Genomic DNA, 15073 nt, shown 5'->3' on the forward strand with positions numbered 1-15073 from the left:
TCATTTTTGCAACAGGCTTTTATTACTTTTTTTTAAAACCCATATAAGAAAGACATTTAAAAAGAAAATATCCTGGAAACAAACACTTACACACTGAGCAACACAACCAAAGAAGGCACTACCAGCAGTTACTCCCACCTCTGGGAGGGAACGGGTACTCGATACTATACTTTTTTCAGAGGTTTAGACCTCAGCATAGGCCTTGGGTCTAACTGTGCTTTAGTAAAGTCTGAATTGTCCAATAATTTTCTCATTTCATAAACACCCTTATCTCTTTATATATAGCTATATGCCTTTATGTGTATATATACATGACTTTTTTTTTTCCTTCTCAAAAATAAAATAGCCATCCCCATAGAGGGAGGTTCTCAGCAGCATTCACAGCAGTTGCAGCAGGAGCCATGCCTTCTATTAATGTTAGAGACATGCAGGATGAAGGAAAATGACTCTCCACCTGCTCCCTTTAATATACAGCAGGGAGAGAGTTTCTAAAGGGAGGGAAGTGATAAGGCTGAGCATGAGATGGCTAACCAGGGTTTTTGTGGTTTAAAAATCTTAGAGTTGCGAGCTTGTGTTGCCTTTGAAGCTCTGGAGACTATGCACAGTTCATACGACGAGGGGGTCAGCATTCCTTCTGGGATCAGGGGCAGTATGGACTCAGCCTGGGTCAGAGAGGGAACTTCTGAAGCTACACGAACAAGCTTGGGCTTGAACCGACCCAAGAGGGACTTGGGAAGGCAGAGGATAGCAAAGAAATGGTTTCTCAGAGGCTCGGTTGGAAAACCAGCCCTGCTTTGAAAATTACAAGTCCTTCTCCCTCTGCACTGGAGTGTCTCTGCAGTCCTGGCTACTTGTTGTAATTTTTTGACTAATTTATTTTAGGATTCAGCCTAAACAAGAAGCCAGTGCAAATGTAAGTCAGGAATTTGATCCTCCCTGTCAATGTGGTCTGGTATCACTGATTGGAGTCAAAACTCAGGCACCCAGATGGGAGGGAGGTCTGTGACCCTCAACCCATACTGAACGCGGGCTCTCCTGGCCTTGTCTCCCACACCACCGCCATTGTTCACTTCCTGGCAGAAGAAGCCAGCAGCAGAGCTTCAGGCAAACTCGCCCTGCTCCTATTTCTCTCTGAAAACAAAAAGGCACTGAGGTCGACGGGGAGGCCAGGCCCACCGGCTCTCTGAGCGCAGTGCCGGGTCTGGCCCATGCTTCAAAACAGAAAGGACTCCAAGTTGGCCGAATTGGAGGCTCCCCTCTCTGTAATCAAGGCAACTCCTTGGGCAGCACCTGGAGATCCCAGAGTCCCAGTGGGAGGAGGGAGGCAGTGCTGGAGGCCGATGGGGAACCCAAGCAGCCCAGGCTCTCCTCTGCTCTTTAGCTGGGGAAGGCTGAAGACAGCTTGGACACGTTGCTCTGCATCGCTTTTTGGCTTTCTCTTACTGTCTGATTTCCATACTTAGCAGGAGACTTTTTAAATGGTCAATGGCTGGCTTCCCTTTGGGGAAACACATGACGATGATGACAACATTAAATTCAAATTTGTAACTTAAAAACAGTTTGTTGACAAAGATGTGACTAAGTACCACACATACGCAGATATATGCCTTTGGGTTTCCATGTGCAATGTGGGCCAGGGCCAGAGCCAGGGCCAGGGCAGGCTGCAGCTTCTCTGGAGATCTCTGAGCCAGCCTCAGCTTTGGTGCTCCTTACCCTGAGCATCTGGGGCCAGTAGCTTTATAAACTTCCCTTAAGTGTGAACAACAGGCACCTGGGGGCCGCGGGAACAGTCCTTTTATGAGCATTACCCTGCTTTCAGGGGCTTAGCTCAGACCTGCAAAAGGAATGTGCTACAACTTTTCACTCATAAATAAAGGTCCTGTACGTGGCAAGTAAGAGAACTCAAAGAAGAATCAAAGCCAGAGAAAGAACACACAGCTCTAAAACCTTTCTTCCTTCCTTTGCCGGCTGGTGTGAGGTTCCAGTTTGGTGACGAGAGAGGCAACTATTTGGTTGGTGAAAGGCTTGCAGATTGAGAGAGGACGTCGGCTGTTTGTTTCACATGAGTTCTGATCCTTGGCAGAATCTGTGATGGGGCACAGCCTGGGGGCGGGCACAGCTGAACCCCCGTGCAAACACTTGTCCATGGAAGAGACTTTTGCCACAGCTGGAACTGCTGGGCAGGCACAAATGCACCTGCCAGAGATGTCCTGAGAAAAAGTGTCTGTTGCAAAATAATAATTAATAATACAAATAAATCTGAATGCACCAGGAGGAGAGGAAGCAGGACCGGTTACCCAGGTTTGCCCTGGGATTCTCTTAAGGCCTCCTCCAGTTTCTGCCTAAACTTGTCATACTTCTTTTGCACTTGCTGGATTTTGTCCTGCTCCTCTTTTTCCAGGATTGTTAGGAAGTTCTGAAGTTCAGGGATGGAGAAGGCATCCCACTGTGAGGCGAGAGGGAGATTTGTGGGAAGAAACAGAAGAGACAGGTTAGAAGTTGACACGACCTGAGAGACCCTGCTGCCTTCCCCTTCCCAGTTCACATCCGTGAGTCACACACAGTTTGCTACTGAACAGACTGAATCAGCGAAGCCTGGGCTTTGCATGCCTGTCAGAGCAGCAACAAAATTCCAAATGCTGGCATCTCATGACCAAGAGTTGCCAGTCTATGAACCATGTTTTTATTTTGAAACTCAGTAATCTTAAGTTTCTGTGTAGCAGCCGAGATCTTGACGGTGATGCTGGAACCACCCAGCCTCCCAACATGCAGACCCTCAGAAAGCAGGTGGAGGAGTGGAATGTGGACTCAGGAGACCGGGGTTGGGCCTGACTCCACCTCTCCCAGCAGTGTGACCTCGAGCACAGCTTTCCACCCTTCTCAGCCTGTTATCTGCTGGGAAATTGGGGTATCTACCTCCCATGACTGGCAGAGCAGATAATGAGAGCCTGACTGGCCCAGGCCTACCCCTAAAGGACCTGGCCTCTGAGGGCAGAAGGCAAGTTGGACTTCCATCAGGCTGACCCAAGAGCACAAGCCCTGTGCGGCCAACAATTGAGACTCCTAAGCTCTTTGAGCACAATAGAGTACTAAGGTTTATCTGGTTTGGTCCTCGCTATGGATAAGTGAGAAACCTCAAGTCCACACAGGGAAGGTGGCGTAATCACAATCACAGAGCTCATTGCAGCAGAACTGGAACTAGAGCCCAGGTCTCCACACTTCAATGTGCCTGAGCTTTCCACAGGGCCAGCAGCATTCAGATACTGTCCATGGAGTACTTTTTCCAAACATATTCTGCACAGATGCCAGTAAAGAAAGCAGATGGGAGCAGAGCGGCCCTTGCTGAAATGGGGAGAAGGGACAGAGTCCCAGCTGCCTTGATCCCTAAATCTCCGCAGTGACTCCCAAAACTCCTTAAAACTCTAGGCCTCCACTGAACACAGTGTGACAAACACTGAGACCTTCCCCTGTTGGTCATTCTCAGGCCATGGGTGGCACCAGCCTGGTTTTACTCCAGTTTATGCCACAAGACTACACACTGGTTAGCTCCCCTTGGGGGATGGAGGTCAAGAAAAGGGAGGACAAATGGCTCAAAAACGTCTATACCCAGTGGAGCCCAGAGATGGAGCTTGGTAGCCCTCGGGCCATTTTGGAGCAAAAACAGCCTGTGCCTGAGCACAGGGAGTTTCTTGGTCCCCCTCTTCCCTGAGTTTTCAGAAATAAAGCACATGAAATCCTTTCTTTCCACAGGCCTTGCCACACACAGGCCCTAATGTGCTACCCCAGGGTGTTCAGAGTCCTGGCTGAAACACTGACCCCCAGGCCCATCACCCACCCCTGCTCACTCTCTCAACAGTCACCTTCCTGCCCGTGCTGCGTGGCTCCCACCTATGTGAGGTAGTTAGGACAACACCCACCTGCACCCACCCAGGGTGCCCTAAGGCCTGGGTTTGCACAACGGGTCCAGACCTACCTCTACCTCTCCAGTTTCATTCTCCTTTAGCACAAAGCTGAGGACCTCCGTGTCAGGCCCAGCAAGCAGGCGCAGGTAGAGGGGGCGGTCAGCAATGGAGAGTTTCTGGAAGAGCACTGCAAACCAAGAGAGGGGGCTGGGAGCTCTTCCCAGAAAAGAAGGGCGGGGCCCAGGCTTGGGGGAAAGGATTGGAAATGCAGAGGTGGGGTACGTACAACTGGAAGTAGACACGGGCCTTTTAATGAAATGAACATGACAGTAATGAACAGGGCAATAACCTTTTATCTTGGGTGTCTGCTCAGAGTTTAAAGCATGATTCCATTCACATCATCTCCTGAAAGATTAGGAATGGTGGGGCAGATTCCTCTCATTGCACAGATCAGGAAATGGGAGCCTAGGGTGTGGTTTTCCTGAAGTCACATGCAGAGTCAGGGACTCTGCTCTTGCCTCCCTGCCCGGATTCCACAGATCTGAACACCACATGGGCAGCTGGACCCCTGGTGCTCAGGAGAAGCCCACAGCTCCCACCCAAGGCCGGCAGGAGTTTTAGTGGGTGGGCTTGGACACAGGTAGGAAGGGAACGGTCTGGTTGAGTTCACTCTTTCTCCTACCTTGTCCGTCCTTGTGTATCCGCTTAAAAAGTGCAAACTTCTGGGGATTGTCCACAACCATGAACTTCTTGAGCAGCCCCTGGATGACCTCACTGACGGTGGTGGTGCTGCTGATGTGCAGCTGCTTGATGGCATCTAGGGGCAGGTAGAAGGATGTCCGCTTGTCTGTGGTAGCCGCCAGGTTCACCTCCTTGATGGCATCATAGATGGACTGGGGCCGGATCCCAGCAGGCACCGTCACAGGCCGCCGGAGTTTCAGATGCACTTTGATGAAACCCGTGTAGGTGCCGTCTTCACTCTGCCAGCGGGGGCATGTCACAGGGGGTCAGGGCCGTCCGCCTTGCATGATCATATCTGCCACTCGGGGCCATTGCCCCAGCAGCACCCACCTGTCTCCTTGAGTTCTTTCCTGCCTCTGCTGACGTGGGAGAGCTGGAGGAAGGAGCAGAGATCCCTTTCCCCATAGTGGGCTGGGAGAAGACCCTCAGGATCCAGCTACCAAAGAGGACCTGTGGGGCTGCAGTGGATTTCCCTCCCAGGAGGCTCAGGCCAGCTCCCCAAACCTCCTGTAACCAGTTGCCTTTGGTGAGTGCCCATTGTAAGAGGCAGGGTGTGGGGTAGCCACTCTAGTTTGTACCTCTGAACCAGGCAGGAAGCAGGAAGGCTCTATAATGAGGGCCTTGGAGAACCAGCCCACTAGATTTCCTCCTGTATCTCTTTACTAAGAAACAGCCTTTAAGACTTAAACCTAGGTGCATTTGTGACTGGATTTTCTGGTGCTCCATCTGGCTGAACCCCAAAGAGCCAGCTGATGCCAGCCACCAGCAGGGGGCAGTGTTTTTCTACCTTCTCCCCTCCCTATTGAAGACAGCCTTTCCCAACTGGGTGCTAAGTTGGGTGCCCTCCCCTCTCTGAGAGAGTATGTCCCTCTCTCACAATCGAAGGGGTAGGAAGGGGAGCAGCTAAGTCCCATTGTCCTGGCTCCCTGGAGGCCAAGCAATACTGGGCCCTTGGTCATTACGTACCATTTAATCACTTAGTTTACACTGAAGCTCAGAGGAGTTAAAAGAGCTTCCCAAAATCACAAGCAAAAAATGAAAGAGTCAGATCTATTTCCCTAAAGCACATGGAGGCCACTGAGGGCTCTGGCTATCAGCCTTCCAGACCCCGGAGGCCTCTGGAGGCCGGAGGAAAGGGAGGGACCTGCCAGGGAGTAGTCACAGAATTCAGAGCGAGGGCAGAGGTGCCAAACCCGAAGGGGGTGGTGGAGCAGGGGCCAGGTTGAGGGTGGACGGGCGCTTACCAGTTTCATGCCCAGGCAGTTCTTCTCTCGCGTGTTGTAGCTGTCGATCTTCTGCTTGATCTCCTGCAGTGTGGGCGGGCGCTGTGTCTCCTCCACAGGTTTACAGACATTCTGGAAGAGACACAGAAGTGGAGGCGGATGTGTAGTAGTTCTCAGGGTGAGAAAGGGAACAACCACGCCCTCCCCAAAGTCTCTCTAACCAAGAAGTGAGCATCCAGCCCTGCAGAGTGGAACTAACTGCACGGACTCGGAGTAAGACAATGAGAGGTCAAATTGCAGCTGTGCCAGTGTCTAGCCAGCCCTCCTGGGGAAGTAACTCAGATTTCTCTAAGCCTCAGTCTCCTCATCTGTGAAATGGGAACAATACCTACTGCACAGGCTTGTCTTGAGATTAGTGTGAAAGCGTCTGGCACTCAGGCACTGACTATGAATCTGGTGAATGAGCAGAGCCGCATTTGCTTATGGAAAGCTGCTATGGAAAAGATGCTTCTTTGATGCTATGGGAGATGCAAAGAAATACAAGCCATGGTCTGTCTCCTCAAGGAAGTAACAACACAGCTGGAGGGACAGGCGTCTACCCATGGTGCCAGTATATACTACTGATCGGGAAGACAAGAATTCTCTTAGATCCCAAGGACCAAGGACACATAGAGACCAGTCCAGGCCCCACATCACTTGCCACAGTGCTTTTCACATAGCAAGAAGTAAATATCTATTTGTCAAATGAATGAGTGAACTGGCAGGGATGAAGGGCTGTAGCCCTCTACCATAAAAGAGGAGATAAACCGCTACTGGGCACAGGGACACCTAGAATTTACTTAGCACTTCTTCTGTGCCAAGTACTTGGCATATATTATCTCATATGATTCTCACAAACCAGAAGTCTGTAAGATAGTTTATTACCCCATCTTACAGGTGAGACTATTGAGACTAAGAGAAGTTTAGCAACCTGCCTCACACCCTACAGTCAGTATGTAGAGAATGAAACAGAAATTCCAGGTCTGTCCCATTGTGTTCCTCCTGTGAGACCGTGTGTTCATTCTTCTCATATGTTCCCAGATGCCCTCCTCCTCCCACCCCCTGGGAAGGATAAGTGAACAATGAAATTGAGGAGATTGAGGTCAATGGCCCTCACCTTGTAGAGACAATACAGGGGTGAATTCTGGGGTCGAAGCCACTGTCCCTCAGTCAGTTCTCTGGATCTCTCTCAAGTTCACTGTTACCCACCTCCCGGTTTTATCTTCACACTGTCCCTGAGTGGCTGGGAGTGTGGGAACTGGTTGGTCAGAACCCACCCAGAATTTGCCTGATGTTCAAGTGTAGCAGACTTGGGGTGGATCAGGATTCTCCTTTGGTAAATGAGGAAACTGAGGCCCAGCGAGGGATGACTCTGACACCATCTGACACTGTCCTGTGGGTGTCTGGGTTTGGCTGGGGAATTTCACAGCTGCCACGACGTCACACCACCACCCTGCGGAACACAACAGGGCACCCGTGACAGAGCTTTGCCCTACCTTCCTCCCTTCAGCAAGCCATGTGGGAGACACGCCACCCTGAACAACCTGTCATCACTTCCTTCCACTTTCCAATCCCACAGAACCGATACAATGTCAGGCTCTGGCTGCCAAGAGGAGCTGGCGTGGCTCCAGCCTCCCACCTCCAACCCTTCAGCACAGCTGACATCCTCCTTTCTTTCTTTCTTTCTTTCCTTCCTTCCTTCCTTTTCTTTCTCTCTCTCTCTCTCCCCCCTCTCTCTCTGTCTCTCTTTCTTTCTTTCTTTTCTTTCGTCTCCCTCTGTCACCCAGGCTGGAATGCGGTGGCACGATCTTGGCTGACTGCAATCTCTGCCTCCCAGGTTCAAGCAATTCTCCTGCCTCAGCCTCCCAAGTAGCTGGGATTACAGGTGCGCACCACCACGTCCAGCTAATTTTTGTATTTTTTAGTAGAGACGGGATTTCACCATATTGGCCAGGCTGATGTCGAACTCCTGACCTCAAATGATCCATCCGCCTTGGCCTCCCAAAGTGCTGGCATTACAGGTGTGAGCCACCGCACCCAGCTTCTGACATCCTCTTTCCATCATGGCATCGTTCCCTGGCCTGTCTGCTCCCGCTGTACTCTCCCCAAGGGGTCCTGACCTATTAATAACAGCCTGTGCTGGGTACTTTCACATACCTTCTCTTACATACTATGTATGTCATTCTTATTTTACAGATAACAAAACTGAGGCTGAGTTTAAGAAACATGCCTGTGGTCCCCTGCTAGTAAGAGGCTAAGTAGGAACTGGAATCAAATCCATCTAAGGCCCATGCTCTTCTCAATTCACCATGTAGCCATCATGGGACGGCATCTTTTGCTGAAGGGGCCGGCCTGCCACACCCATAATGATCACTGAAACTCTGTGCTGCGGGGCTGGGATGAGCAGCTGTTAAACCAAAGCCTGTAAGTTACCTGATCTGTGAAATGTTCATCTAAGATGAGTCTAAGCAGTGGGTCAGGCCCCAGAGGCACCATGTCACCTGTGAAGGTGGGAAGGAAGGACTTCTAACTCAAGTGAGATGCAACCACCAGGATGCAGGGCCCAGCCTTCTTCTGTGTGCCTTCCCAGGTCTCTGGAACTGAACCTTGATTCTGTTGCAGACCACCCAAGGGCAAGCAGCTCTGGCCATCTCCCACTTGCCGGAGGTGAGTAGCAAGTAGTGTGAGCCTCACAGACTCTCTTCATTCACTGTCAGTCCATTAACCCGGGGACTCTCACAGTGAAGCCTCTCATTCCTCATCCCTTCCCTTGGGTAGCTCCCAGAGCTCCCCATCCTCAGTCCTTGCCAGTTGAGCACATGTCTATGGGACCAGATGTGCCTGACCCTGGCCCTACCTTCCCGCTGGGAGCTTCTAATTAGAAAGACCCCGTTGTCTGGTTACTATTGTACACTTACTCTGTCTCTGACGCATGTAGGCTATTGCTCCTCAGGAGGTAATAGCTTTCTCATACTTGTCTATAAAAAATAAGTAATGGAAAGAAAATTCTAGAAGCTTCGGAAAGATCTCCTCTCATAGTTTCCAATCAAGCTAGAGCCATTTCCCCGTAAGAAAAGGCAGCTGTGCTGTGGCTTTCAAAGGCTTGATTTTGAATACAGTGAGAAGCAAAGCTGCCTTAGCCTAGGGTTTCTTCTTCCTGTTCCCCTTTTCTTCAGCAGATAGACCCATCTATCTCTCCCCTTCCCACCACAAATGCGGGGAAGTGACGCAAGTGGCCACAGGCACCTCTGCCTTCCAGGGCTGACTCAAAAGACAGCAGCCCTGACCTCACCATTCTGAGTCCTGGCCCTCTGGCTGGTGATGGGAAGCCCTGTCTGGGAGTGCCAGGAGCCCCGTGTGTAGCCAACACTACGAATGTCACAGCCATGGAATGTCAGCACCCAGGTCTGGGATGGCTGCTGCCCACAAAAATATCTGGCAGACAAGATGTGACCCATGGACCAAATGAATCACCTCCTGAATTAGGCCAGCCAGCCACAGCCACGAGGGCTCACGGATCCTTTTTCCACCCAAGAGATGGCGTATAATCCAGACCAGTGGTTCTTAAACTTGTCTGCACAGTGCAATCATCTGGGGGATCTTTAGAAACTTAGCTGCCTGGGCTTCATCCCTGGAGATTCTGATTTAATTGGTCTGGGGTGCAGTCTGGGCATGGGAATTTTAAAAATCTCCCAGTTGATTTTAATTCGCAGCAACATTTGAAAAGAACTGAAATAGACAGACCCCTCACAACAATTCCAGACCTCAAGGGTCTTCATCCAGCTGCTGAATTAACACTTGGTGCCAAGAAACACACAAACACCCCAAAGGTTTACCTAACAGGCACTATCTGCCATGAGAGCGAGATCGATACTATAGCAATCTTCAGAGGATGAGACAAAGACTCTGATTCCTATTCACCTGCCAGATTCTTAAGGATCTGTCCACGGGTACAAAGCGAGAAACCAAGCAGACAGTTTTGCCTCTTGGGGTGGCCCAAGATAGAGACAGAATAGGGAACTCTGTTATGATTTAACAAATATAGACATTGGCATGTGAGGTGTCTCTCCTGGGGGCTCACACATCTCAGTGCATCTGGCATGGAATTCATCTATTCCGATTAAGCCCCTGGCATTGGTGGCAGATGGCTGAGCTGTTCCCAATGCACTTGGCATGTCCAGGGCACTGGTGAAAAATAGGTTTGTGCTCACATGTCCTACGCGGTGGAAAAGGGCAATGTCTTCTTTTAGCTCTGGAGGTGATTGGGGAACAGCCATGTAAAGAGGCTGGGTGCTAGGGGTTCACAGCGACACCCCCACCCTGAGTGATTCTCTAATGCTTCCATTTAAATATTCTTAACAAAATAAGGAGGACCATACCCCTTTCGTCTGGGGCCTAACTCAGGGCAGATTTGCCCTAAGCTGTTTTTCTTTATTTTATCACTAAAGCAACAGCAACAAAACCCTACTTCTGCACTCTAATCAATGACATATGTAATCTTAATTTTGGTGACTGGGGAGTGACCTAATGCCCTAAGGAGAGGCTCTGAGTGAGTCACGTGGCTTCTGGTATTCCCAGGTGGGCCCAGGGCACCCAGGAATGCTGTGGCAATGAGAGGGGGTCCCCAGGATGAGGGTGGGCTGAGGAGGACGTGTGTCCCACCGGCAGTACTGCAGCTATTATATACATCCGTGCCTACTTTTTCTTGACCAAAATCACAAACCTAATTTTTGCTAAAAAATTCACTCTCACTCTTTTTAAATTTGTCAGTCTTTCCTCCTTCTGGCCCACGATTTGAATCATCTCACACCTGTTTGCCCATCAGAAGTCACTTTATTTGTCAAGCTCTTCCTGATCACTCCAGCCCTGAATGATGACGATGATTCACTACAGCTAATATGTACCGTGCACTATTCTACTCACTTAGCATGTATTAGCTCATTTCATCATCACAGCAAATGTGTCACAAAAAATACTATTATGATGCTCATTTTACAGTCAAGGAAAGTGAGCCACAGGAAGGTTAAAGCTAACCTACATCTAAAGGCAACACTATACTATCTGGCACTTAAGTAAGCATCTACTTACACACACACACACACACACACACACTTTTTTTTTTTGAGATGTCTCGCTCTGTCACCCAGTCGAGAGTGCACTGGTGCAATCACAACTCACTGCAGCCTCGACCTCCTAGGCTCAAGCAATCCTCCTGCCTCAGCCTCCCATGTAGCTGGGACAACAAGCATGTGCCACACTCCTGGCTAATTTTTTTTATTTTTTTGTAGAAATGAGGTGCCTTGCTATGTTGCCCAGGCTGGTCTCAAAACTCCTGGCCTCACGCAATACTCTCACTTCAGCCTCACAAAGTGCCAGGATTACAGGTGTGACCCACCGCGCCTGGCTGCTTACATTAACCTCCAAGTAGACTCATCCATCTCAGGTCTTCTTCCCAACTAGACTAAAGCTCTTTAATGACTTACATCATACTTCAATTTGTTCTCTGTGCCTGGTGGCTCTGAGCATGAGGCAAATAGGAAATACTTGCTCAAGAACCTTCAATGATTCCCTATTGCCTACAGTGGACAAAAAAGGTCTTAATTTCTTCTAGGAGTTACAGTGCAGTGAGCCTTGGATTTCCATTTAGACTGAGTTCTGTGAGAGAAGCACCCACGCCTGTCTTGTCCTCTACGGTGTCCCAGATCCCACTGCCAGCTTGACACATAGTAGGGGTTAAGTACCTGCAGGATGAACACAAGTGTGTGTTGGGCTTCTGACTCCCATGACTAACTACATGATCTTGAGAAAGTCAGATAATCTCTAAGCCTCAGTTTCTTCATCTATACATTTGGGATAAAAATCCCTTATTGTCTCACAGGATTGATGTGAAGGTACAAATCAAGTGAGATAATGGGTACAAAAGTGTTTTGAAAATCACCAAACCCATTCAAAGGCATGTATGGTGACTATCATCCCAGGAAAACAAAGCTCTACCCCTCTGAGCCAATTTCAGTTTTCATTTTCCTTGAGTCCTTCTTCTGATTGGCCACATGCCCATAGAGTTTGTTAATTCCTTTCTCTGCACCAGTGGTTGGCAAACTTTTTCTGTAAAGGGTCAGACAGTAAATATTAGGTTTTGCAGGCCACGCAGTCTGTTGCCACTATTCAACTCTACTATTGTGGCACAAAAGCAGCTACTGGATGAGTGTGACTGGGTTCCAGTAAAACTATTTATGGGCCTGGCATGGTGGCTCACACCTACAATCCCAGCACTTTGAGAGGCCAAGGCAGGATGATCGCTTGAGCCCAGGAGTTCGAGAACAGTCTGGGCAACATAGTGAGACCCTGTCTCTACAAAAAAAAAAAAAAATACAAAAATTAGCTGGGCACAGTGAAGTGCACCTGTAGTGCCAGCTACTCAGGAGGCTGAGGTGGGAGAATGACCTGAGCCCCCAGGAGTTCAAGGCTGCAGTGAGCCGTGATTGTGCCACTGCACTCCAGCCTAGGTGACAGAGCAAGACCCTGTCTCAAAAACAAAACAAACTTTATTTATGGAACCTGGCCATGTGCAGTAGTTTGCTCTATGCTGTTGTTTGTGCAGAGTCTCCTGCCTAGAACACTATTAGCCCTAGTTCCACCTTCTCTATGTAGTTTCCCAATGCAATTTCTCCAGTCTATAGCCATCTCTCCATCCTCTGCTCTCTTAATGTACCAGATCCCTGGTATTTTGATTCCCACATGGAGAAAGGTAATCACAGTTTTGTCCTGGTCTCTTTCTTTCTCCTGAATCATACTTCCTATGTTTCCTGTGTATTTCCTCACACCACCAGTTAATGGGCCTTTGTAACTTCACTCTCATTTCATGGACACTTTTCACAAGAAGACAAAGGCTTGGGCACTTCCTTGGATTTTGCTCACTTTACTCCATTCTGCAATGAGGAGGCAACAAAGCTGGCTGGGGTAGGGATGGAGGTAGACAGCTAGGCTCACTCCCTGGTTCTGTGACTCGCTCCCAAACACCAGCCCCATGGCCTCAAAGCCTCAGATTCCCATTGCAGCAAAAGTACAAATTACCATCGTCACAGATCTCTGCAGCTGCTGGCTAATGTTAAATCCATACTGCAAGAGCCTATAGAGGTGATTTCAGAGCCTGTGTGGCTACAACTGGCATCTAATTATATGCTGCCTTTTATTGTTTAATGATTGTTTCACATGTTAATCCCATCTCCCCAGTGAGATGCTCTCTGGATGGAGACAGACATTAGTTTGGTGCCTAAGCTTTTTGGCACCCCGCTTGGCTGAAACCTGGGCCAAACTTTAAGTAGGTGTCAGATAAATACCTGTTGATTGGGTGGCAGGGGAGGGCAAGACAGCCTGGGGAGTCTCAGGCCAGAGCCCACCCCAGACCCCTAGGTCCAGGATCACCTCACACTCAGCTGCACCCTGAGGGTCTGATGCCAAGAACACACATGAGGCTTTGGACTTTGGCGTTAGCCCTATGGCTCAGCTCTTGGCAGCTAGCTGATGAGAACAAATGCAAGACCATCAAATGACCTGTGACGTCTGGGGAGCTACTTCCCCTCTCAGGGCCTCAGTTTCCTTATCTGTGAAATCATGAAGTGATACTGGAGAAGCTCTAAGGGCCCCTTCGCAGGACTAAGATTTTACACATAAGATAGGGTGGTGTTTTTTTTTCATCATTGCTTCCTCTTCTATTTCAGAGAATTGGGTGTGGAGATGGGGGCCTCTTGGAGGCTAGCTAGCATGGCTGAATGGCAGCAGGAATAACCAATCTAAAGGAGCACAAAGAACAATTCTAACCGCCACAACTTTACTTTTTCACTGCTCACCACTTTTCTCTATTGTCAGCAAGACTCTATCTTAGCCAAGCCCAAGCCGGTCTACGCATTCTTAACACACACAACTCAAGAAAACAAAACAAAAAATACCCCGGAAGCCATTCACCATGAGCCTTTGCCACATTTCCTCTTTCTCAGCTCTTAGCAAATCTGTCAGCAGCAATTCTTTCACCCCTTGGAAGGAAGCCATCTCCAGGCTTAAGTCAGGGAGGAAAGCCTCAGGCCCCTCCTACAGGAGAATGTCCATCTGCAGCTGCCTTCCACACCCCAAACACCGGGTGCTTCTGTTGGGCCTGCCCTAGATGGGAACGTCTGCAGGCAAGGGGCAGACACCCATCTATCTGGGCTGGATTTGAAATACCCTGCTCAATGTCCAAACCGCATTCAAAGGTGAGGTTAGGAGTTCAAGACCAGCCTGGGCAACATAATGAAACCCTATCTCTTCTAAAAACAAAAACAAAAACAAAAAAATTATCCGTGTGCCTGTAATCCCAGCTACTCGGGAGGCTAAGGCGGGAGAATCGCTTGAACCTGGGAGGCAGAGGTTGCATTGAGCCAAGATTGTGCCACTGCACTCCAGCCTGGGTGACCCAGCGAGACTCCATCTCAAAAAAAAAAAAGAAAAAAAAGTCATTCGTCCCTTTGTGATGGTCTCAACCAAATGAGAAAGAGGAATCCCTATGGGGCCTTACTGCAGAGCCCCCTCCCAGGTCTTCGAAGGCCTGTGTTCTGAAATGGACTCCACAGACCCACCACGGCAGTGAAGGGGTTGATTTCCACAGGTCCCTCTATGGCACTGTCCATTGTCCCAAAAATAAAAGGGTTGGGAACTCCTTAACTGTGTTCCCTAATAGGTTATTTGCAGCAGAGCAGGGAAGGGGCTTTAGCATGGAGCTTCTGCTCCATGTGGAATTTGAGCAGCTCTGGTAGGGCGTATTAACAGAGCAGAGGGAAAAAAGAGGTGGGGGGTGGAGGTTGAGAATGGAAAGAGACTCAAGTCCCCAAAGACAAAAACGTAGAGCAGATGGTCAATGTCAACAGTCTGCCAGTAGTAACTGAATGAACTGCCTATGGGTGAGGATCGTGAAAGGCACCTTGGGAGATGACGCAGATGGGGTGTGACCCTGTCCTTGGGAGTCTGCAGGTGACCTGAGAAGGGAAGACAGAGATGGATGCGCTGTGGCACACCAGAACAAGTACAGTGTGATCTGGGACAAAAAGCCTCAAGCAGCACAGATCAGGCCATTCCCGCAGACTCCCCAGGTTGCCAGCATGCCCCAGAGTCTGGACACAGGGTCCCCTGCTCTTT

At 49.4% G+C, this 15073-nt stretch overlaps 1 protein-coding gene across 3 annotated transcripts in view; it reads right to left on the reverse strand.

Annotated features, from left to right (window-relative positions):
• RASSF5 (Ras association domain family member 5) overlaps window positions 1–15073 on the reverse strand; it is an 84007-nt gene continuing 68934 nt past the window's right edge. For 2 of the 3 annotated variants that reach the window (XM_016937460.4, XM_001164384.8), the window contains 4 exons: window positions 5888–5998; window positions 4585–4882; window positions 3974–4089; window positions 1–2446 (listed from right to left, as the gene is read on the reverse strand). In XM_016937460.4, the coding sequence (XP_016792949.1) occupies window positions 2294–2446; window positions 3974–4089; window positions 4585–4882; window positions 5888–5998 (678 nt within the window). In that variant the 3' untranslated portion in view covers window positions 1–2293. The remainder of the gene's footprint in view (window positions 2447–3973; window positions 4090–4584; window positions 4883–5887; window positions 5999–15073) is intronic. The other variant, XM_016937466.4, reaches the window with a different exon arrangement.

This window comes from Pan troglodytes, chromosome 1 (genome assembly GCF_028858775.2).
Source record: "Pan troglodytes isolate AG18354 chromosome 1, NHGRI_mPanTro3-v2.0_pri, whole genome shotgun sequence".
Classification (NCBI taxonomy): domain Eukaryota; kingdom Metazoa; phylum Chordata; class Mammalia; order Primates; family Hominidae; genus Pan; species Pan troglodytes.